Genomic DNA, 24,866 nt, shown 5'->3' on the forward strand with positions numbered 1-24,866 from the left:
AGGAACCTCGTCCAAGGCCACATCACATAGGTACATCACGGCCTGGGCCATTTGATACACCAGGTCAAGGGCAGTTGGAGGGACCAACTCCGCCACTAAGGTGCGCCTAAGCACCTTGAACCATTCAGTGACTGCTTAAGAAACCATCACAGAAGCAAACACAGGTTTGAGCAGGGAGCCCGCCAACTATATGTGGCGGGAAAGCGTCTCTATGCGCCTATCCGCCGGGTCTTTGAACACCGGGGAGTCCTCCACGGGCATCAACGTGGATTTATTTAACCTGGAAACAGTGTGGTCCACCTTTGGCGACACGTCCAATGATTGTCGACAGGATCCGCAAAGGGGTAACGGTATTGAAACCGCCTAGGCACCGCCAGCATATGCTTGATGCGACGCCACTGTTCGTTTCACGGTTAGGTGAAACTCCTCGGGGCAGGTGAAAACCTAGCGACCACTGCACTAGACAGAACCCCTCGCCATCGAAATGGAGGGGGGCAGTCGTCCAGAAGGAAGGCTGCGACTCAAGCCAAGACCCAGTCAAATGAGACCTCGTGAGGGGTTTAACTCACAGGCTAGCCCCAGTCTGGTGTGGCTATGTCGCGGCCAAACTAGCGCAGAGCTGAGGTCTGCGTGCGCTTACTGGCCAGACTGGGGTGACCACTGGATTTAGATTATCCAGCCCGTCGCCCAGTCCGGCAGTTGATTGTAGATCTCACAGAGAAAAACAGGAGAAAGAAAAATGATCTAAAAGAAATAAATTTGCCAGCAAGGAACTAGGTCCTTACTCCTGACAAGGCAGAAAAAAATGTGTTATTCATTCATTATTACAAGTCACAATGATTGAACTGTAAATCTTCTCCACTAGTTATTTGGCCATAACTTGGTTTCACTTGGCAAATACTTGATATGGCTTACATATAAAATGGACATGTAATAGGTGGCCCCATAGGTCTACTAAATACATTACGAAGTACAGAGTGAGCCACAGGCCACCCACCACCTCCCCCATATAAGGCCTCATTTTCACTGGCACTCCTGAGTTTAGCATTTCTACAGCCGTGGCCAAAACTTTTGAGAAATTGCATATATTCCAGAATGTTATGACGAGCGTTCAGATAATTTGCAATGTCCCTCTTTGCCATGAAAATGAACTTAATCCCATAAAAAAAATTTCCACTGCATTTGTGAAGAAGGCTTCAGGGGCCCAATTAAGTCCAGCAAGCGCCAGGACTGTCTCCTACAGTTGATTCAGGTGCAGGATCGGGGCACCACCAGTGCAGAGCTTGCTCAGGAATGCCAGTGAATGCAGAGTGAGGCAAAGATGTTTAAAGGATGGACTGGTGTCAGGAAGGGCAGCAAAGAAGCCGCTTCTCTCCAGGAAAAACATCAGGGACAGACTGATATTCTGCAAAAGGTACAGGGATTGGACTGCTGAGGACTGAGGTAAAGTCATTTTCTCTAATGAATACCCTTTCCGATTGTTTGGGGCATCTGGAAAAAAACCTTGTCTGAAGAAGAAAAGGTGAGTGCTACCTACCATCAGTCCTGTGTCAAGCCAGCAGTAAGGCGTCCTGAGACCATTCATGTGTGGGGTTGCTTCTCAGCCCAGGGAGTGGGCTCACACACAATTTTGCCTAAGAACACAGCCATGAATAAAAAATGGTACAAAAACATCCTCCAAGAGCAACTTCTCCCCACCATCCAAGAAGAGTTTGGTGAGAACAACGCATTTTCCAGCATGACTGGGCACCTTGCCATAAGGCAGAAATTATAAATAAGCGGCTTGGGGAACAAAACATCTAAAGTTTGGGTCCATGGTCAGGAAACTCCCCAGACCTTAATCCCTTTGAGAACCTGTGGTCAATCCTCAAATGGCAGATGAAAAAAAAAAAATCCCCCACAAATTCTGAGAAACTTCAAGCATTGATTATGCAAGAATGGGCTGCCATCAGTCAGGATGTGGACCAGAAGTTAACTGACAGCATGCCAAGGCAAATCGCAGAGGACTTGAAAAAGAAGGCTCAATACTGCAAATATTGATGCTTTGCATAAACTTCATAATTGTCAATAAAAGCCTTTGACACTTATGAAACGCTTGTAATTATACTTCAGTATAACATAGTAACATCTGTCAAAAAGATGTAAAAACACTGAAGCAGCAGACTTTGTGAAAGTTATTATTTGTGTCATACGCAAATTTTTTGGCCCCGGCTGTATATGCAGAAGAAGTTATTTGTGGAGTATAAACAACTTTTATGCCTCACAGATCACTTTTTCCTATGTTTAGATGTTCCTCAAAGCAAGTGCAGACGCACTCAGAGTGTAGCAAGATCGTGGATGCAGAGAACTCCATTTTTTCTAAACGCAGCTAAACTGACTGGCACTTAAAAACAGTGTGAATGGCACCATTAAAAAAAAAAACAGTATATACATTGATGTGCTTTTAGAAATGCACTCTAAAAACATACTGTATAAACACGGTATTGACAGTGCCAGTAATGAATGAGCCCTAAAGCCCCATACACACAAGCTGAATGTCGGGCGGCATCGGCTGGTTCAATAGAAATATGACCGATAAAGGTCTATTGAACGGCTCCAAATAAGTGCTCTCAGCCAATGGCTGGGGGGCAGTCCTCTCTGTCAAAACACAAGCACAGCAAGGGAGATCACTGTACTTACATTGGATATTAGTAAAGCGGCTCCAATTTGAGCTACCAGGTTTTTTTTTTTTTTTTTGTTCAGCCAGCTGGGTTGAACAAAACAAAACAAAAAAAAAAAAAAAAAACTAGCAGTGTGTACCAGGCTTTAGAAGCTAGTGGCAAAAGAGTACAAAAAGATATCTCCCCCTGGGTGAACACTGAGTGATCTTGCTTATTAACGTCCCAGGTAGATACGGGAAAGAATTCCCACCCACTGTGACATGACTAGGCATTTTTTTATAAAGTCAATAAGTATGTGTACTACTTCCTAATCAAGGCAGGGATCTCACACAACAGATGTACATGCTTCCTGTTTTGGGACTTGCTGCAAATAAGAGAGTCACTTTCTATACACTTCCAAAAAAAGCCAGACAAAAAGAAGAGTGCTGTGTGTCTTAACCGTCACTTTAGAGATTATGCTTACTTCCTTCCTTGGGGACTACACAAACTGGGAAAAATTCTCAAAGGGGGTAGAACCCTTAAAAAATCCAACAAAATTTCTAATTCCCTACGTTAAAATTAGTAATAATAATAACTAGAAAATTTACAAATTCCGGGGAAATTGTGTGAAATGTTCTTGCCGCCACTGGTAGTCTCCAGTGAGTGGTGTGGGTGTGTGTGTATGTGGTGTGCAAGTGTGCTGTGTAAGTGTGGTGTGTAAGTGTGGTGTGGTGCGAGTGGCAGAAGTTAAGACATTTTTGGAGTTGGAAACAAACGGTCTAGTTTTGAGCATTCCGGAACATTCCGCCATTCATTCTTATGTGGCCACTTACCAAAGCTGGAGGTGGCCATCTTAATACGGCTCTAGTGTAAAAGCTCTAAATCTCACAGCTTAGAGATTTATACCGTAGGAATCACAAGATCCCGGCGGACATTTTTTTGTATAGTAGGTCTATGAAACATTAAAACTGAAGGCACAGTCACAGGTTAGAAAACGGCCTTGAAATTTGAGATGGTTGGAGTGCAGTTTCAATGAATGTCAATGGATGGCATGAGTTGGAAACAAACAGTCATAGTGTGAAAACTTTTAGGGCTATGGCTTCGATGTGAACATGTTAAGTGGCAGCAGGGATAGGCAAACGTTTTGATGTAACATTTGTGTAGGTTGCCTTAAAAATGAGGGAGTGGCAGCAGTTTAGAAATTGTGGCAAGATTTCTTCGCTCCCCCTCTAACTATTTTCAGGTCCCACTCTAGTTTTGAACATTCCGCCATTCATTCCTATAGGGCCAATTTCGCCACAAAGACGATGTTTCGCAAACCATTCGGCGACGCGATCAGGAACGATCTGCTAGTTTCGGTATATTACTTGTTTATGTAGTGTAAAAAACTATGGGAGGAGTTAGGGTGCCACATTTTGCCATAGGCTTTCACTATAATAAAAATAATATACAGTATATGTGAAAGAATAGTAAGTGAACTTGCCATAGGCAAGAACACAATAATAATAATAAATAATAAAAAAGAAGCAGGGTTCAATTTTGATGCAGGACCATATTTTTTTCTGTGCAGAGGATATCTGCCCAGGACAAGGTAAGTAAGCAGCATAATAGGTATTAACCAGTGGTGGTGGTGAAAGAGATTCAAGTGATCTGGCTTGTATCTTAGGCAGACTTCTGGGAAAATTGGTGAGCCAGTCACATAAGCAGGAAATGATGTTTCTGGGGTGTACAGAATAGCTCCAGGTAGCCATATTGCATTGCAATTTCAGAAAATTACAACAGCTACAGGTTGAAAAGCAAAGGTCATTTTTATTAACATTCAATTACAATATGATTTGTGTCGCAATTGTATATGCTATATTGTCTTTTCTTTATTTGCAGATTTTTTTCCCCCATGAAAGTGGAGTTACCTTTTAAGTGTGGGTTAAGCAGTAAAGAAGAAGTTCTTCTCCTGGTTATTCAATATAGTCCAGCAATTATAAGTACTGTAGCTGCTGAACTTTATAAAACGGGAAAAATAAAAAAAAGAAGAAGACATACATACCAGCCTATGGAATCCAGACCTGTCTGGCATTAGAGTCATTCTGTATGTTAATAATAAAGCCATTTTTTTGTAACACAGCATGCCGATAGTAGGACTTGTAAGCCTCTGCTGTTATTTATTTTGTTTCCCTATTTTTCTCCTCTAGGTGTTTGTACCTTGCACTGTCCTCTAGCTGCATTCCCTGACATCAGGTATGTGAATGCCCTAATGCCTGCTGGGCCCCCTGGAGTCCCGCTGGGATCTCGGCTTTGTGCATACTCCCAATTTTAATTGTAGAACTCCTGAGCTGCAGTCAATCACTATTGTGGAGAAAGAGGAGCAGAAGTGTGCTTTTGGTCCTGGGTCTGATGGGCTGCCTGTAAAGCCTGAAGTTCAAAACAGGAGTGTGCACAAAGCAGAGAATCCCGTGAAACTTCATAGATCACGATAGACAAGGGGGGGCAACCACTTACCTGAAGTCAGGGAGCAGCTGGAGGACACTATGAGGGGCAAACAGAGAGGAGAAAAATCTAAATTCGAAAGAAGGAGAAAAGAGAAAAAAAAAAAAAAAAAAAGCAAGAGCTTGCAAGCCCTGCTATCAGCATCTCAAGTTACAAAAAAGAAGTTTAGATAACTTTAAGTTAAGGTCTGCTTTATTTATAGCAGGGGGAGGGATGTATTAAACAATCAGGTATGGAGGGGTTAAAGCGTTTGTTATCCCAACACTTCATATTTCTGATATGTACCTGCTAAAAAATATACTGGTATGAGAAATCATCCTGTTCTCTTTGTATTGCTTCCTTTATGTGAAATCCCTGGTGTTCCTATTAAAAACTGAACACACTAAGCAGGATAACACATTGGGGTCAGTTCTCAAGCTGTCCTAGGAACTCTGTGCTCTCCCCCGATGATCAGACTTGTCCTGACACACCCCTGCTGCACAGCCATTCACTGGGATGCTCAGTGTGCTGCTGCTTCTCCTCTTTCCCCAAGGTCTTATGCAGCTGAGAACAGAGGGGATGTGATCACTTAAAAAAAAAAAAAAATGGGAAAAGGGGTATAATTAATTTTTATATCTATACAAAAATGTTTTACCCTTCATTTCCATTTTAAACTAAATAAGTTGTTTTACCAGGTGATCATTTACAAATCACTTGGAAGTGTTACTGTTACGGCTAGGTATTGGGATTTACCTAAACCCAAGGGCAAAAATGTTCTATATTGCAGCTTACCACTCCTTAGATGTGCTGCCTGCTTTCAATTTTATTTTTCAGGCCAATAATATTTTCATCAATTTCTGAAAATACTTGAGCTTTCCAGAAAGGCAGGGCCATACTTTTTGTGATGAACAGAAAACACAACCATGCTTATCAAGATATTTGCTTGTCAAGATACTGAAACTCCACCTAAAGGTCCCCCTCCTGAGATAAAGCCGTGTTTGTAGCCTAAGAGCCCATTCACACTGAAGCGGCACGACTCTGTACTACTTCGGGGGCGACTTGCACGGACTTCATATAATGAATGTCTATGCAAGTCGCCCCGAGGTCACCCCGAAGTAGTACAGGACCCTTTTTCTAAGTCGGAGCGGGTCCTGTAGCAGTCAATGGACCGCGACTTGTCAGGCTCACAAGTCGCTCTAGTGTGAATGGAGCCTAAATCAGGACAGCAGGCCACATAACTCCTTCCACAGATACAATGAAGTGAGTGAGAATTGCTACTAAACCACAGGAAGTGTTTTTTGCAAAATTACCAGGTGAAAGTAAGAAAAAAAGCCTATAAAAAAAATAAAAGTAATGCAGCAAACAAATCTAAAGATAGGTAAGCTGTCAAACAAGACGTTTTTGTTTTTTGGGTTTCATGCACTTTGAGAGAGCTGCATATTTTTCACTGAAAACCAGCAATGCTGTACTCCAGGCGATTGGAACTTATTTATGATGTATTTCCTGCCAAGCAAAGCTGCACACAAAGAAATGCTGCCTGCAGAATGAGTGGATACACGAGCTGTTTGGTTGAGCAAAAACATTGTTGTATCTTATCTCTCATGATCACCCTAAAGATTAAATTAATTTAGACACAGCTGGTATAAGCTTACATGTACAAGCTGAACAAATTCATCTTGCCCATGCGAGTACATCCATAATGTACATTGTTCTTGTGCATCGATTACAGGTTTGCAACAAATTCCATGTGAGCAATTGCTGCCTTCACATAAGCCAGTCATCCATCTGGATTACATATATCTGACTCACTGTGTTTGTTACACATTCTGACATCCAGACGACACGAGACATACAATGTGCAACAAATAATGACAAATACTGCACGTTGCATTTTATACAGTCGTGATAAATAAAAATGTGTGACTAGCCTATTCTACAAAGTACAGTTCTACACAATTTTTGAAGTAATGGTAAGGATGCAAATTTCAGGTCAGTCTATATACTTTAGTCCTGCTGGTGACACTTCATCAAAGCATTAAGTATTATCCCTAAATATGACAATTTACTACTCTGGCAATGTTACAGGACAGACGGCAGGATATACTTAGCAGAAAAAAAACAGAATTAAAAGTGGTTATATTTTTTGACCTGAAAGGTCTGGCGATTAGTAGTAGCTGGTTATTTACCACATAGCCATCAGATGGGTTTTCAACAAAACATTCTAGTTTGCATCTGGCAAAATGTATATTTATACCCAAGAAAAAAAAAACAAGTTATCAGCCAGGAAAATAAATCCCAGCTAAGCATCTGCTACGGTCATTGTGGGGGCCTACAAATATCAATGTTCTCCAATTCCATGTAATGGAATGTAAACTCTTCCCCTCCACTGATGAATACTATCCTGGTTCTAGGTTTACATCCTGTGCCACCAAAAGTTACATAGTAGGTGAGGTTGAATAAAGACAACAGTCCATCCAGTTCAACCTGTGTAGGTGTGTGTGGCTGTAATCATCTAACATAGCCCTTAATGTCCTGATCCTTGAGATGTAAGTCTAAGAGTCTTTTGAAAGCCACCATACTACCCTCAGAAACCACCTCTTGTGGTAGACAATTCCACAATCTTGTAGCCCTAACAGTAAAGAACCCTCCTCGTTGCCTGAGGTTAAAACACTTCTCCTCTAATCGCATTGTATGTCCTCGAGTCCTCATGCAATTCCTTCGAATGAACAGCTTTTTTTCTAGGCCGAGATCCCCATTAAGATATTTATAAATTGCCATCATGTCTTCTCTCAGATGTCTCTTTTCCAGGGAAAATAAATCGAGCGATTGCAGCCGCTCTTCATAGTTAAGGTCCTCCAACCCCCTAATCAGTTTAGTTGCCCTTCTCTGGACTCTCTCCAGCTCCAACACATCCCTCCTGAGGACTGGCGACCAGAACTGGACAGAATACTCCAGATGCGGTCGGACCAGAGTTTTATAAAGTGGAAGGATTATAGTCTTATCTCTGGAATACATCCCTTTCTTTATGCATGCAATTATTCTGTTGGCTTTGGAAGCTGCCGCTTGACATTGCATGCTGTTGCCTAATCTATCATCAACCAAGACTCCCAGATCTTTCTCCATTTTTGATTCCCCCAAGGGTTCCCCTCCTAACGTGTATTGTGTTTTTATGTTTTTATGTTTTTAGTCTTTCCCATCCTGGCAGTCCAGCTCCCAAGCAACACCCCCCCCCCCCTCCAGCTTTCAATGGGACCATCACCAATCATACCCTTGGTACACAGCCACATAAAATCTGTCTGTGGAGGGGGAGGGTAGGTTAGGTTACGTGGGGGGGTGAGAAGGGCAAAAAAGGAATAAATGCCTTGAAATGTAGTTAGACATTGTTGGAATTGCCTCAAATGCCTCTATGTATGGAAAGCATTAGTTTGTTTTATTTTTTTCGTTACCCTTTTATTCTTGTCTTCTCTCGTTATCTTTCTGAAAAAGTAGCAGCAGTTAAAGAAGGGCAAAAAAAGAGGCGTCACAAGTCTCTCTGTAACTTAACATGTTGCCATTCCTTGCTTCTCACCAGGCTCTTTACTAGCAAGTTGCAATTCAGCACACCGCAAAGAAGATGCTGCTTCATTCTAGGTTTAATTCTTAAAGCAGTATTAAAATACAGAAGCAAAAATGTATTTTATTGCAGCTTACCAATTCTTACAATAGATGTTATTTTTAGGCTTTTTCATTCTATTTTCATCTGGTGATCCAGCCAGTAAAATAGTTGTTTTTTTCAACAGAAAAGCTTTCTTGCAGTTACAGGGATGAGACCGACCATTTAACACTGGTGAAGATGCTTGAAATGACCAGCCTGCATTTACTTATGTAAAACATTAGTCTCAAAAGAAAAAAAAATGTTTGCTGTAACGGATTATAAAGTATTTGTGGGAGTTTAGCTTGAATTTGTTAGTGTATTTGAATCTGCTAGTACTTCCAACATTTCCTCCCCCTAGACTGATAATGCTGCTGTCTAAATGTGTACCCTGTGCTCAATCATCCAGAGTGGTGTTTATATAAAACAGGTGGTGTGTTACTGACCAGATCACCAGACAAAAGCACCTAAAAAAAATAAATAAAAAAAAGACAAAAACTAACCAAATCAAATGGATTTGTAAGCTGCAATATATTACATTTTTGGTTTTGGGTTAAATGGCACTTTAAGAAAAAATAAAATGACATGCCTAGTAGCAATTCAGAAGAACTTTGTACAAAAGGGATGTATAAATGTATGTATGTCTGGGGAAGCACAATCTCCATATTCTGCTTTTTTAGTGCCCATTCACACTACCGCGACTTGTCAGGCGACTGGTCAGCCTGACCAGTCGCGGTCCATGCAGTGCTACGGGAACGGTTCTAATAGGAGCGACTCAAGTCGCTCCGACTTAGAAAATAGTTCCTGTACTACTTCGGGGCGACATCGGAGCGACTTGCATTGACATTCATTATATGAAGTCCATGCAAGTCACGCCGAAGTCGCGGTACACGCGACTTCACAGGTCGCCCTCGAAGTCGTGCCGCGGTAGTGTGAACCGGCACTAACCCCCATTTATCCACATTGCGACTGTATCAACAGCAGAAGCTGTTTAAAATCCAGTAGTTGCCAGTACTTTAGGGTGGTCCATGATATGCAACTTATGAAAGATTAAAAATGGGATTTTTGACTTACCGTAAAATCCATTTCTACAGGAGTAGGACAATAGGCAGAAAAAAAAAAAAGAAGTCTGGCTGCGCTATAGGCAGTCCCAGGGGGTATACTCCCTCTCTCTGCTATAGGTACTCAGTTTAGTTACAAGCAGTGTCAGAAGAATTACAACTCCACAGAGGGGTGGGTGCTGTGTCTGTCAATGGACATCAGAGAAATGGCTTTTATGGTAAGTGAAAAATCCCATTTTCTCTTTCGTTCATTGACAGACACAGCTCCTGATCTTCTTAACTTTTGGGACGTACCAAAGCAGTGGTAAACATGAGCGGTGGGAACATCGAAAAAGAAATTCCCAAGGCTAAGTATAGCCAACCAGGTAAACAGGAGCTCAACCAAAACAACTGGAGCTCACCTGAAAAATAATACACCCTCAAAAGGGGAACAAATCCTCTAAACAGCAGCCTGCAAAAACCTTCTGTCCAAAGGAAGCAGCCGCAAAAGCAAACACATCCACTTGTGAACTTTGTGAAAGTGTACATCGACAACCAGGAGGCCGCCTTGCAAACCTGCGTCACTAACGCCCTATGACGGAAACCCCAGAAAGCACAGAGCGCCCAAGTAGAATGCGCCTTGACAGGGAAAGGAGGAACCTGACCCTGCATGGAATAGACCTGAACCCCCCGTCTGTCTGATCCATCTGGAAATGGTCGCAGAGGAAACAGACAACCCTTTCTGAGACCGATCCTTGGGCACAAATAGTAAGTCTGACTTTCTAAAAGACTCCGTAGCTGCCAGGTACATCCTAATTGCCCGGTCTACATCCAAGGCATGCAAAGCAATTTCCTTTGGATGTTTTGGCCTGGGACACAGGGAAGGCAACACAATGTCTTCATTCAAATGAAAATCAGAGACAACCTGAGGAAGGAATGACGGACAGGGGCGAAGAATCACTTAATCACTGTGAACCACCAGTAAGGAGAACGACAGGATAACGCTGCCAATTTTAACAGCCTGCACGCAGTGGTGAAGCCACCGAAAAGTCAACCTTTAGGGACAGCGTAAGCAGGGGAATCTATCGAAGATTCTGAAGAAAAAAAAAAAGAAGAGGCTTCTGAAGAACTGAAAGCACCAAATTGAGGTCCCAAGGTGGCAACAGAGATCACACTGGAGGTGTCAAATGCCTAACTCCCTTAAGAAAAGTATGCACCAGGGAGTATGTGGCCAAGGGCCGTTGAAATAAGACCGCCGACACCTGACCCTAATAATACTCAAGGCCAGTTTCTGCTCAAACCCCCATTGAAGGAAGGTCAAGATCTGAGCCACTGAAAAAGAGCAAAGATGAACCCCAAGAGACTCCCACCACGCAATGCAAGTCTTCCGTGTACGACGGTAGATCTTACTAGAAGTAGATTTCCTAGCTTTTAACAGCGTTGGAATCACAGACTAACGACTCTACAACAGGATGGAGGAATGGTCCATGGGACAGCAGACCCTCCCTGAAAAAATAAAGTGCTGGATACAATATTAATAAGAATATATATAAATATATAAAGTGCCAAAAAAATTCAAGTGAATTCATATAATGGACAGTCCATATAAATGTCATAAAATAAAATATACCAATGTGCTCAAAAACTGTGCTAATATCCTTAGTGATGGAGGGTGCTCATCGGTGAAAGGTGCCACACTCCCCTCTTGTACCCCTACTCACTAGAAATGAAGACCTTTAAAGGAGAGTATGGAGTCTTGAATATAAAATCTGGATAACCTCCAGCAATCACTGCTCGTTTCAGTTGAAAATAGTTGTTCCTTAATAGGCTCAGCCCAAATAAATGAAAACATCCATAGTGAAGTACTGCTAAAACATTATTTAATATCGCAAGTGGCAGGAATACTTATAAAACAAAGGTTAAAAAATAGCAATAAGGTGAATACAACAAGCTTCCTGGAACGCCGTCTCTCATGCGCCCCACGGAGAGACAGGAAGTGACATAGGTGGTTAAACCAGAAGTTACGTCAACGCGTTTTGCCCACCTTCCCGATCGTCATCAACTGACTAGGCAGAAAAAAACTGAGTACCTATAGCAGAGAGAGTGAGTATATCCCCTGGGACTGCCCATAGGCATAGCCAGACTTTTTCCTGCCTAGTTTCCTACTCCTGTAGGGGGGTTTACTGCCCAATGGTTAAGATCAGGAGCTGTGTCCATCAATGAACGAAAGAGAAATGGTGTTAAGGCATTCCACTATTGTTTCTTTTAGGCTAGTCAGAAGGAACAATACACGCCGACAGCATTACCAAAGCCAGAAAGGATTATGCCATAGCCAGGAGAAGATGCCTATGTCGCTTATAAAAAACACACACACACACACCAAGATGTAGGGCTGCCCAACCACTGCACAGAGGAGGCAAGTATGTTATTTTAGTAGAAAAAAAAAATGAGACTTGACAATCACTTTATTTTACGCTTGCTTAGAAACTTCCCGTTCTTCTCTCCGACAAAGTGGGGAAAAAAATCTCCCTAACAGGACCAAGAAAAAGGCATCTTCTCCTGGCTATGGCATAATCCTATGTCGCTTATATAAAAAAAAAAAAAAAAAAAAAAAAAAAACACACAAGAAGATGTAGTATGGACACACATAATTAAATAGCAATAAAGTAAACCACTGGTTGTAAGTGCTTTACTAAAGGGAAACACTGTATAGACACTATATTTATATAATATTAAGAAAAGTATGTTAAATTAATATATACATTCATCAAATTATCAGTGTAATTTCATATTTTAGGATTGCAGGACTTGCACGCTTCTGAAATTAAAGAAAAAACTAATATTCTGATGCCAAATAGAAAACAAAACAAAAAAAAGAACAAAAAAACAAAAAAAACAAAAAAAAAAAGCTCAGAAACTTTATCAAAGTCTTACCTTTTTCTGGTACCAAACTATTGCATCTGTTACTTTGGACGCCATTTATTCTAGACATTTGACATCTTCGACTGCGAGGAAATAAAAAGAGACACGCTTACTTGCTTGTGATCTAGTGCTCTGATGCTGCATGTATAAATAGCTCAGTTACCTGCACGCTGAAGGGTGTGTGTGTGAGTACTTATATTACACTCTCCCTCATTACTATTTTACAAATGTGTTTTCAAGCGTGTAGCAACTTGAAAATTATAGGGTCAACGTCAGAGAATACATAAAAATAAACTTAAGGAGAAAAATATGGACAACAACTGTGCTCATAAATAGCAATTTATGCTTCAAAATACAAGACTGTAATAATAGCATTGATCACATATACAGTAATCATCTAGATTTTACATTTCAAACAAACCAAATTTGTGAAAACAAAATGGGCTGAAAATGTAAAGGGCCCATTCACACTGCTCTTTGTGTGGTGAATTGAATTTCAATTAATTGTAAATGATATATATTGTGAGTGCACTTCACTCTGCATTTTGGAAAAAGCGTAAGGTAATGTAAGATAATGCATGCCATAATGCGCGCTACCAAGTGTGAATTAACCTACAGCAACAAAACTCTTTAGTGTAAATTGGCTCTAAAATGAACTTTAGAAATCAAATATATTAAGAAAATAAAATGACAGAACAAAATGAAAATTATACAAATTTTCATTTTGGTTTTATAAGTAAGCTGCATAAATGTGAACTGCCTCCAATTACAAAAATAGAATAAAAAATAATTTTCTAAACGCTAAAACAGATTTTTAACAAGAAGTATATTTATTTTAAACTACAGTAGGTCTTATTTGGATTTATCTTTGTCCTCTTGTCATCCCTAAATGGTTTGTGGCCTCCCAGAGATAGCACATCATAGAACATCAGAATGAATGGTTATCAAACTTAGTGCTGGGATTAAGCAGAGGTCCCCAACCCCTGGAGGAACCTGGCTGCACAGCAGGAGGTGAGTGGCAGGCAAGCGAAGCTTCATATGTATTTACACCCTCTCCCCATCGCTCGCATTATAGTCTGAGCTCCGCCTCCTGTCAGAGCAACAGCGGCATTCGATTCTCATAGGAGCGCAAACGCTACTGTAAACTGTGTATTCGAGGGATCTAGACTGCGCGCTCCTTATGAGAAATGAATGCCTGATGATCTGAGGAAGAGCTGGGGTGATGATTCTAGAGCTTGGGAAAGGCTGCAAATACAGTTTATCATTTGTGAATACGGAGTAGACTGGATGTAAGCAACACAGTTTGGGTGTCGCTGTCTCCCATTACCCCAAGATGAAACAGTCTAGTCGCAGGAAAACAAGCCCATGGCTCCCACTGATTCTGCATTGTTGCGAGTTGTACAATTATTTCATTACATATTACAATGTAATATTAATAAAACGAAAGCGCACAATAAAGAGAATGTGCTTGAATCAGCCCGAAACCATCTATCCCCACCCTCGTACAATTGTCTTCCACTAAACCGCTCACCGGTGCCAAAAAGGTTGGGGACTGCTTGTTTTAAAGGATAAGTCCAGGCAAAACGCTAAACCTGCTCTGTGCCACATAATATATCTAGACCTGTAAAGCAAAAATCACTGTACTTACCTATTCTTGTCCAGTCCCACGCTGTCAGCGGTGGCTTAAGTGTGGAAACGTTTGCAAGAGAGGCACCCGACAACGGAAGCCCCATAGTAAGTCTATGTGCAACGTTACTTCCCATTCATTTTACAGCCATTGTCAGTCTTCTCCTTCACACAGCTTCCATCGCTGGTGACCAGACTGGATCGGGTGCAGGACAGGCAAGTACAGCAATTTTTGCTTATATGGATTGGCGGCAACTGTCAAGAGGACGTAAGAGAAATTAGGTTTAGAATATGGCAGAGAGCAGGTTTAGCGTTTGTTAAGTTTTGCCTGGACTTATCCTTTAAGTCCATCAATTGGCAATACCTTTTTCTGTTTGGATAGAGTGAAAACGATTAGACCTGCTTTACCCCTCTATCTCCTGGTGACCACTGTCCAGACAGAAAAGGAAGGGGAGGTGCTTAAAGGAGTTGTAAAAGGCAGAAGTTTTTTTATCTTAATGCATTCTATGCGATAAGATAAAAAGCCTTCTGTGTGTGTAGCAGCCACCCCAATACCCCCAATACTTACCTAAACCCATCTCCATCCAGCGATGTCCACGAAACCTTCAGCCATCCAGGAGTCTACCTCCTGATTGGCTGAGACATAGCAGCGGCACCATTGGTTCCCGCTGCTGTCAAAGTCAGTTAGCCAATCAAGAGATAGAAGGGGCAGGGCTGAATGGACACACACAGCTGCAGCTCGGCTTAGGTGCTCCCATAGCAAGCTGCTTGCTGTGGGGTCACTCGACAGGAGGGAGGGGCCAGGAGCAGCGAAGAGGGACCAGAGAAGAGGATCTGGGCTGCCCTGTGCAGAACCACTGCACAGAAGAGGTAAGTATAATATGTTTGTTTGTTATTTTAATAGAAAAAAAAAAGACTTTTCAATCACTTTATTTTAGACTTGCTTAGAAACTTCCTGTTCTCTCCAACAAAGTGAAAAAAAAAAAAATCTCCACAACAGGACCAAGAAAACAAAAACCTTCAAAAACAGTTTTAATCATTCCTTAAGTTCCTCACACATTTTTTTTTCTGGGGAACATGCATAGTACAGTTAATTGCTTTCAATTGGCTGCCCTATTTGCCACAAATGCAGCAAAGCAGATTTGGAGCTTTTGATGCATTCCGGGTTGTGCATTTTCACTCTTGGCAAAATGCACGTTTGGGGTGCCATGAGCTCCGTAAGCGCAACGCACTTTTTCGTGCGTTCTGTAAACTTGCAGATGGGAATGGACTCCAACTCCGGCTAAAAAGAAAATTTTTGAGTATACATACACTTTAAAGGGTTAATTTCGAAAAATATTTGGTCCGAAAATGTAAGAGAAAAAAGGAACACCCGATGCTGTAAGGCCCCATTCACACCTCAGCGTTTTGAAGGTCAAAGCTCCAATACTCTTAAATAAAATTCAATATATTTCAATGGTGGCTGTTCACTTATGAGCATTCAGGAGTCTGTAGTCCAACATGTAATTTTCCAAAAGCTACATAGGCTACTTTTGAAGGAAGATTTTAGCATTGTTGGCCCTTAGAAGCCAATGGGAATACTCCTGCATACACACGAATCGAGCTGTCCCATGTTTTGTTTTTTGTTTTTAACCTGTTCGAACTGGTTTCCCCTAGCAGTTTTCTATTGGATTTTGTTTGTTTGCAAAAATGCCTGAAGCTTAAGGCCCCATTCACACTGGGGCGACGCTACTTGCCGGGGCTCGCACCGCGACCTCGGAGCGGCCGGCACGGACTTCATAACATTGAAGTCTATGCAGGTCGCTCCAGGTCGCCCCAAAGAAGCTCCGGACCCTTTTTCTAAGTCTGAGTGACTTGTGTCGCTCCTATTAGAACGGGTCTGCAGCTTCTCTATGGAAGGCGACCTGTCAGGCGACCAGGTCGCCTGACAGGTCGCCCCAGTGTGAACGGGGGCTAAATACATAGGAAAAACATTTGAAATAAACGTTTAACCACTTTACACCCAGGCCAAGTCTAATATTTCTCTCCTACACGTAAAAATCTTTATTTTTTTGTCTACATTAGGAAATGACTTAGAACCCCCAAATTTTATGCATATATTTTTTTAGCAGAGGCACTACAGAATAAAATAATGGGTAATGCAATATTTTTATGTCACACAGTATTTGTGCAAACACAATTTAAAAAAAAAAAAAAATACACTTTAATGAAAATTTAGTGAACACCAATTCCCAATTTTGGTAAAATATAAAAGAGGATGATGATGTCACACCAAGTAAATGGATACCAAAGAGGTAATGCTTTAAAATTGCATACGCCCCTGTAATCGCTCCAAACGACGGTACCTAAAAATGTCCATAGGTGACACTTTAAAACCCTTTATAGATTATGAGATTAGAGTTACATAGGAAGGTCTGGAGCTAGAATTTTTGCGCTTGCTCGTGTTCACATGTGTGATGATATCACCATTTATATATGCGTGTGGGACCTTCGTGCAAGTTCGCATTTGCACACGAGTATGTGGGGGATCAAAAACAGCATGATAGCATGAGCGGTGACAAGTCCTCTTTATGGAGAGATGTGGGTTTTTTATAGACCACTGAACTCTCCTCTGGCCTCCACACCATCTAAACAAGAGATCAGTTTGATCAGATGCTGTCCAAGCCTTGTCAACCAATCAAAACCGTAAGAGACTAAGTTCACGTTGCTTCCAGTTTCTGATGTTGCAGAAGATTGGCGGGAACTTCCGTTTGTTCTACTCTTCCTAGGGAATGCGACCAAAGCCGTTGCATTGCTACTGGACTCCCTGATTACACAGGACAGCCCAGTAAAGGTGGTGGTGGTGGTGGGGACCCCCTTCCACCACCTGTAGAAACTCTAGGACATCATAGAACATAACATGCTCTGAAATTGCTTTCAACAAACGTAAAAATAGAGAGTCTAACAGAAGTGGCTGCTCAAGAGAAAAGTTGCGCTGCTTGCCTTTCCTTTCTGCCTTCTCTGCCATTCATAATGCTCATATTACTGCACTCCCACAATGCATTACAGCCTGTAAATGGATGGAGGAAATCCTATTATTTAACGACTCCTCCTCCTCCATTCACAGAAAGTAGTGCATTGTAAAATAGGATTAGTAGCAGTGAAAGGCAGAGAGGACAGGCAGGCAGCGCAATGTTTTTAGCAGAAGCTGCAGCTTGAACGTAATGGAGGTGCACGCCAAAACACATACCTAAAGTGTTTGGCGCTTTATCCACAAAATATGTTAAACAACTTCAACTATAGGAGTATGTGTAAAGGCATTATTTTTTTTCTTATTTTGGATAAAGTGGAAATAAAAGTCCCGGTTGTCTTTTTATTGCTGTCTGTCTATGTCCCTGATGATGAGACTGACCCATTAATTTGTCCTATAGACCATGGTCACCGAGACATAAAGCAACAGGAAATCCTAAATTTTAAAGTTGTCACCAGAGTAAAAAAATGAGGGATACCATGGGACACATGTTCCGATGACACTTTCAAGGATTACAATTGAATTCACTTTGGAAAAATAGAAGAGAGAACAAAATGTCCCCCACACCTGGACACAGACAGCAATATAAAAAACTGGTGGAGTAGGTAAGGGTTTGACATGGAATAATAGAATCAACGTACGTACTTTGAGTGGTGGTGGGGGGGGGGGGGGGGAAGAGAGAGAACCTGTTAGTTTGCCCAACATCAGTTTATCTATCGATATCATTTGTAAGTCTGGCACCTGGCAGAAAACAAGTGGCTCATCCTAGACTACCCTTGCTCTACATCATATGACCAGGTAATGCAGACCCACTGTGGAATTTGGAGGGATAAACCCTTTCTTTTGGTCTCAGCGCACTGAAAGATCTGATATTAGGTGCAAACACCTAGGATTACCACAATGCAGGAACACTGCAAGACCGCAAACACTGCCACAATCATTCACAGGGATAATCCTAGGGTCATTTTTAAATATTGAAATACACAATGTTAACAGGCGCTTGATCACATATCGAACCAAAAGTCCATAGAGTTAAAAGTCATTAATGGCATAGGGGGAGAAAAAGTCCACCATGTAGGGCAGCCATCCAGAAACCAAAAGCCAGGGGTTCCACAGGGCTAAAACAAAGACAAACAGAGGCGCCTCCAAGTGTAGACTTTATGCAACAGGTTTAATGAATAAAATTATGCACTCACGTTAGTAAGCATAAATTCATGCCCATAAAACAAGATTCCTGGATGATGTCATCTGCATGCGACACGTTTCCGAGCGTGCTTGCTGCCTGGGGGAGGGCAACCGCGCTCCTGCAGAGGACATCATTCAGGTTCGACTATCCACCAAGCCTCACTGTCAAGCAAATACACAGAGCCTACTTCCTGGTTCTAACCTTGCCGTACAAGCCGGCCACGGCGAAAGGATTTCGGCTCCAGCAGGACGGATGTCCATGACCAGATGATGTACACTTCTCCACGCTGGAATCTTGTTTTATGGGCATGAATTTATGCTTACTAACGTGAGTGCATGATTTTATTCATTAAACCTGTTGCATAAAGTCTAAACTTAGAGGCGCCTCTGTTTGTCTGCCCACACTATGATCAACTACTAATCACAATGCAGATCCCTATACCTACTGTACGTAACATTTTAACCCTTGTTGTAAGTGATCAATGGCTCACAATAACATGCAGTCTCTGAGCTGTAGTGGAATATATGCAGGAAGTGCAAACAAGCACTTATGGTATTAATACGTACACACAATTTATTTAACTGCATGACATCTACTTTCAGTGACATATCTGACTCTTAAAGGAAAAAAATACAATGCTTTTTGAAATACAGGTTATAAAACAGGCAGAATTATGGAAAAAAGAAGCACAATGCTCTAAAAAAATCACAGAAAAATCCCAAATTCTGGAATTATAGGTTAGTGTACGTTTCAGTATAACACCTCCTAGACATCTTGTAAAAGAAGCTAACAGATGGAAATAATTATGGCATGAACTCATAATTAGCAGATCTAGTCAGAGTATTTACAAAACAACATACTCGTACCATAGCTACAAGGTATTTTGTAAGTAGCGATGACTTACTGTACAGAAATTTGTTCAGCCGGGAGAGGAAAACCTGGGCCCACATTAATCCACACTGCACAGTACTCAAATACATCTGTGCACTCACAGAACAGGAGAATGTAAGGCTAGTTCATACGGGTCATACATATCCCTTTACTGGCACGGGGATGCAAAAGTGTTCCATGCATCCCCATGCAAGCACCCCCAGTGCTGTCAATTGGGATGTAGCACCTGCGCGGACACAGCCGCTGCTCCTAATGTGACATTCTTTAGGTGAACGGCCCCAAAAACATCCTGGATGCGTTTCCAGAAGGAAGACCGGTTGAAGATAGGAGCGCCGGGACCACATGGAGTGGTGATAGTGCAGTGCTAGAGAGCTTCATTTGACATGCAAGTCTGCCATAATGTGCTAGCTTGCAGTGCATACTAGCACAATTTTAGTACAGATTTAAAACATAGCTGGAGTTTGCCTTGGTGAGCAAAATACAATACAGGTGCATCTCATAAAATTAGAATATCATCAAAAAGTTCATTTATTTCAGTAATTCAGTTCAAAAAGTGAAACTCCTATTGTATATAGATGCGTTACACACAGAGAAATATATTTCAAACATTTCTTTCTTTTAATTTAGAAAATTATGACTCACAGCTAGTGAAAACCCAAAATTCAGTTTCTCAGAAATGCTTGCAATATATCACTCTGTGTGTAACGGCATCTATATAAAATATAGGAGTTTCACTTTTTGAATTGAATTACTGAAATAATCATAACTTTTTGATGATATTTAATTTTATGAGATGCACCTGTACATAAAATTCTGTTAAAAAAAAAAAAAAAAAAAACACACTTTAGAGTAACTCCACTTTTGTTAAGAAAAAAAAAATCCTTTTTCGGTGATCAACATGCAAACATTGCAAAGATTTAAACAAACTTGGTTGCAGGTTCCATACCCATTTCTGCTCTGAAGATAAAGCCGTTTGTCCCATTTTGTGTCTTTGGATACGAAATCTGAATAGAAGTGACTAATTCATTATAATCCTCTGGTGCACTTTATGATTCTGATGCCTTTAGAAGGGATTAGGGAGCATCTCACCAAAAATCACATTTTTGTTGCAAGAGATGCCTAAAGCCTGACGTATTTTAGTGCCGAGTTCTTGACACAAGCAAAAACATTTCTGGGGACGGACAGTACATCAGCTCTGTACAGGGGACCTTTAAGTTGCCATACTGCATTGAATCTTAAAGAAAATTACAGTGCTGTAATTGGGGGAAAAAAAAAAAAAAAAAAAAAATGGTAATTTTTAATAACATTGATTCACAATATGGCTTGTGTAGCAATTGCAGATGCTATAATTTTTTATCTGCTGTATTATCGCCACAAAAGCGGAGTTACCCTTTAAGTTTGTATATTACAGAGAATCAATTGGGCTGGAATTTGCCAATATTTTTATTTTGTTAATATTTTGTTCAAGTGCATCTTCAAAGAATAAGAGCCAATTAACACTGCCGCGACTGGTCAGCATGACAAGTCGCGGTCGGTCGCGGTCCATTGAGTAGTACAGGACCCGTTCTAATAGGAGCAACACAAGTCGCTCCGACTTAGAAAAAAGGGTCCTGTACTGCTTTGGGGCGACCTCAGAGCGACTTGCATAGACTTCCATTATGTGAAGTCCCTGCAAGTCGCGCCAAAGTCGCGGTGCACGCGACTTCACAGGTCCCCCCCGAAGTCGTGTCGTCTCAGTGTGAACCGGCTCTAAGTGAATCTGGTGTACAGAAACTGCTACCAAAAACTGTGTGAAAGCTAGAAGGTTCACCCCGCGTGAGCTTTTTTATGCAAGACACAGTGCACCCTGCAACTGTAGTGGGTGCTTATGCCACAGACAAGATATAAATAAAATATCACGTCATGGAAAAGCTTCCACCCCTAGTTACAAATTGATGCTTATTACGTTTAATTTAGAAAGTGATACCAGATTAAGTATGTGATTAAGCTGTTTCCAATACAAGAAGCCAAACATGACTTAAAGAGGCAAAGATGAAAAAAAAAAAAAAAAAAAAAAAGTTGCACAGGAATGAAAACAGACAGGTTTCATGGGTGTGGAGAATAGATCTCTCGGTTTCTCGCTCTATGGAGTGACAAAAAATTTAGGCAGGTGCGAAGAAATGCTGTGAAGTAAGAACGCTTTCAAATATATGCATTTTAATGTTTTTTTTTTTTTTTTCTTTATCAATTTAAAAAATGCAAAGTGAGCGAGCAGAGAAAAATTTTTTAAAATCAAATCAATATTTGGTGTGACTACCCTTCGGCTTCAAATCAGCATCAATTCTAGGTACACACCGTGCTTGTTCACATAGATCTTAAAGTGGTTGTAAACCCACCTTAATAACTTTTACCTATAGGCAAGCCTTTAATAAGGCTTACCTAGAGGTACTGTAAATATCTCCTAAACTTGCACCGTTTAGGATATTTACATTGCATGCAGCCGATGACGTCATTGGCGCATGCTCTCTAAAGAAACGGCCGCCCGTCCCATTTTATCAGAGCCTTGTGCCGTGACCGGCGGCTACCCTGCACATGCGCGGGAGTGACATCACGCGGCTCCGGCCAGTAATACAGCTGGAGTCCACAGACCTGGAAGGAGGACGGGAGAAAATGGATGCGGCCACCAGCTGGAACACGGGCTTCATTTGCAGGTGTCACATAATGTGCTAGTATGTGATGCACATTATGCATTTACTTTGCGGGGATGAAAAAAATACGGAAGAGTTTACTTCCTCTTTAAAGGAACTCAGCAGGTAGGTTGTTCCAAACATCTTGGAGAACTAACCACAGATCTTCTGTGGATGTAGGCTGCCTCAAACCCTTCTGTCTCTTCACGTAATCCCAGACAGACTCATGATGTTGAGATCAAGGCTCTGTGGGGGCCAAACCATCACTTTAAGGAATCTTGGTTCTTCTTTACGCTATAGGTAGTTCTTAATGACACTGGCTGTAATCTTTGGCCTTGTCGTGCTGCAGAATACATTTGGGGCCAATCACACAACTCCCTAATGGTATGGCATGACAGATCGGTATCTGCCTGTATTTCTCAGAATAGAGGACAGCATTTATCAGGCAGCGCTGAGACCCGTAGATGCAGTGATCGGCCAAGGAAACGTAATGCAGCACACAAAAGACACATCATGCTTACTTCCCTTCAACATAAGATGATGTCCAGCAGTGCCATCAGCACAGAACTGGCAGAAACCAGTGGACTCAGGTACGCCCATCTACTCTTCTGAGAAGTCTGGCCAAAAATGGTCTCCATGGAAGAATTGCAGGCAAAAAGCAATACTGCCAATGTGGAAACAAGGCTAAGCGACTCAACTATGCACAAAACATCATAAAAATGGCAGCAACTGCTCTGGACCTAGGAGTCAAAATCTTACTGTACCAGTAAGCAGTTTGTTCACCAAAGGGCTGAAGGGCGATACAATAATGAGTGTCTGCAGGCAACAGTGAAGCATGGTAGAGGTTCCTTGCAAGTTTGGGTCTGCATTTCTTCAAATGGAGTTGAAGATTTGGTCAGGATCAATAGCGTCCTCAATGCTGAGAAATACAGGCAGATGGTTATTCATTGTTCCATACCATCAGGGAGATGTGTGGTTGACCCCAAATTTAATCTGCAGCAGAACAATGACCCTAAAACATACAGCCAATGTCACTAAAGCATAAGTTCACCTTTTGAATTTAAAAAAAAAAAAAATATGAGTATAAAAAAATAAATGCACATCTAGCATGTAAAAAAAAAAAAAAAAAAAAAAAAAAATGTGCATTTATTATTATTTTTTTTTTTTTTACTCTGCACCCTTTATATTGCACCTGTGATCACCAGATCATGGGTGTAATGTCAGGATCCTGCCGACTCCTGTATGTATGTGATGGGGCTGCTATGAGTAAACACTGGCATAGCGCGAAAACGTATTTGTGGGTAACCCCACATCTCTGCTGCTGCTTTTCATACGTTTTTATGTGAATATTCTTCTTTTACATTTCACACCAGCTATGAGCCGGAACCAGCATTTGTCTGTGCTATTTGGCGGAATGTTTTCGCACTGGCAGTCAGGGAAAAAAAAAATAGGCCAGTATAAACTGCTCCCCTAACTATTATGCTGTAGTTTTTTGAGTAAGCAGTATATAGGACCAACAAATACAGATGTGTGGGACCTGTGTGCCTCAGTGGACAAAAAAAAGTACTTTCTCTAAATTCTTTCCTGATCTTCGATTAAGGGACAGAGGAATGAAGCTTTAGGTCAAAGGAAGTGCATGACATCTCCTGATTATTTTATCTGACAGGTTTATGGCTCTGCTGGAGTATAAACGGTCACTCAGGGCTGTGAGAGGAGAGAGGGGCACACAGTAGCTATGCCCGCCCCACCCCTCTGCTGCCAATTCAAATAAACCTTTGTATTTTGTAAATTAGTTCACAAAATACATAGGCTTCTGTGACTGGGCAGGCATAGCAGCTGCACGAATGTTGAAGATGCTTAAAGAGTTACTGTTACTTAAAGAGTTACTGTTGGTCTCCCAGAAATACAGTGATCGCCTCTTCCAGAACTGCAATAAAGCGATCAGACAAATAATGGATTGTAGACCGAACATGGGCAGCGCACAGTGGTGGTATATATAGAGGATAACCCATACACAGCCAGCAAGATGTAAAATAGAAGTAGTTTATTCACTGTTAAAGATTAAAATATAAAATAAAAAAGTACAATTGGTTACCACATGGTCCTGGATGGTAAAGAGAAGCTGCGCTATATTTGATAATAAAATAAATCGCACTGACAGATAACAAATGAACATATAATTAAAAATGTCCAAACATTTGACACAGCTTGTGCCTAAAAAGTCCAAATAGGAAAGTCCAAAGTACAGGGGAGATCCAGTCTAAAGTGCAATATAGAGGAAAATGAATCCACCACCATAGATCACTCCTTCCGCCGTTAGTGTGGCATGCTGAGAATGTGCTATGCGCTTACCAGATTTGATAAAGAAATCAGCATCGTCCTCTCGCAGAACGAGCGCTCATTCTGGCAGTATCTGTGCAGCGCCAGGGGCGCTCATTCTGGGAGAGGACGGGATCCCTGAGGAAAAATCTGAAGAACCGGGCGGAGCTGGTAATGATCAGCGCTCCTCTGCTCATCCCAGAGCCACCGGGCGACTAGTGTCGTTTGCTGGATACCGCGGGTCTCTGTCCACTGAACGATCTTTTCAGGAGAGGAACTCTGCATTGGGTTGTGTCCACTGATGTCCACATATTATGTACGATGCGGATTTCTTTATCAAATCTGGTAAGCGCATAGCACATTCTCAGCATGCCACACTAACGGCGGAAGGAGTGATCTATGGTGGTGGATTCATTTTCCTCTATATTGCACTTTAGACTGGATCTCCCCTGTACTTTGGACTTTCCCATTTG

At 41.5% G+C, this 24,866-nt stretch overlaps 1 protein-coding gene across 2 annotated transcripts in view; it reads right to left on the minus strand.

The window, feature by feature from the left end:
- The window catches only part of PHTF2 (putative homeodomain transcription factor 2), a 254,818-nt gene that overhangs the window by 152,052 nt on the left and 77,900 nt on the right, over positions 1 to 24,866 (minus strand). For both annotated transcript variants that reach the window (XM_082255148.1, XM_082255147.1), the window contains exon 2: positions 12,708 to 12,778. In XM_082255148.1, coding sequence (XP_082111274.1) covers positions 12,708 to 12,752 — 45 coding nt within the window. In that variant the 5' untranslated portion in view covers positions 12,753 to 12,778. The remainder of the gene's footprint in view (positions 1 to 12,707; positions 12,779 to 24,866) is intronic.

The sequence above is a fragment of the Pelophylax lessonae genome (assembly GCF_965119305.1).
Source record: "Pelophylax lessonae genome assembly, chromosome: 4".
Classification (NCBI taxonomy): Eukaryota; Metazoa; Chordata; class Amphibia; order Anura; family Ranidae; genus Pelophylax; species Pelophylax lessonae.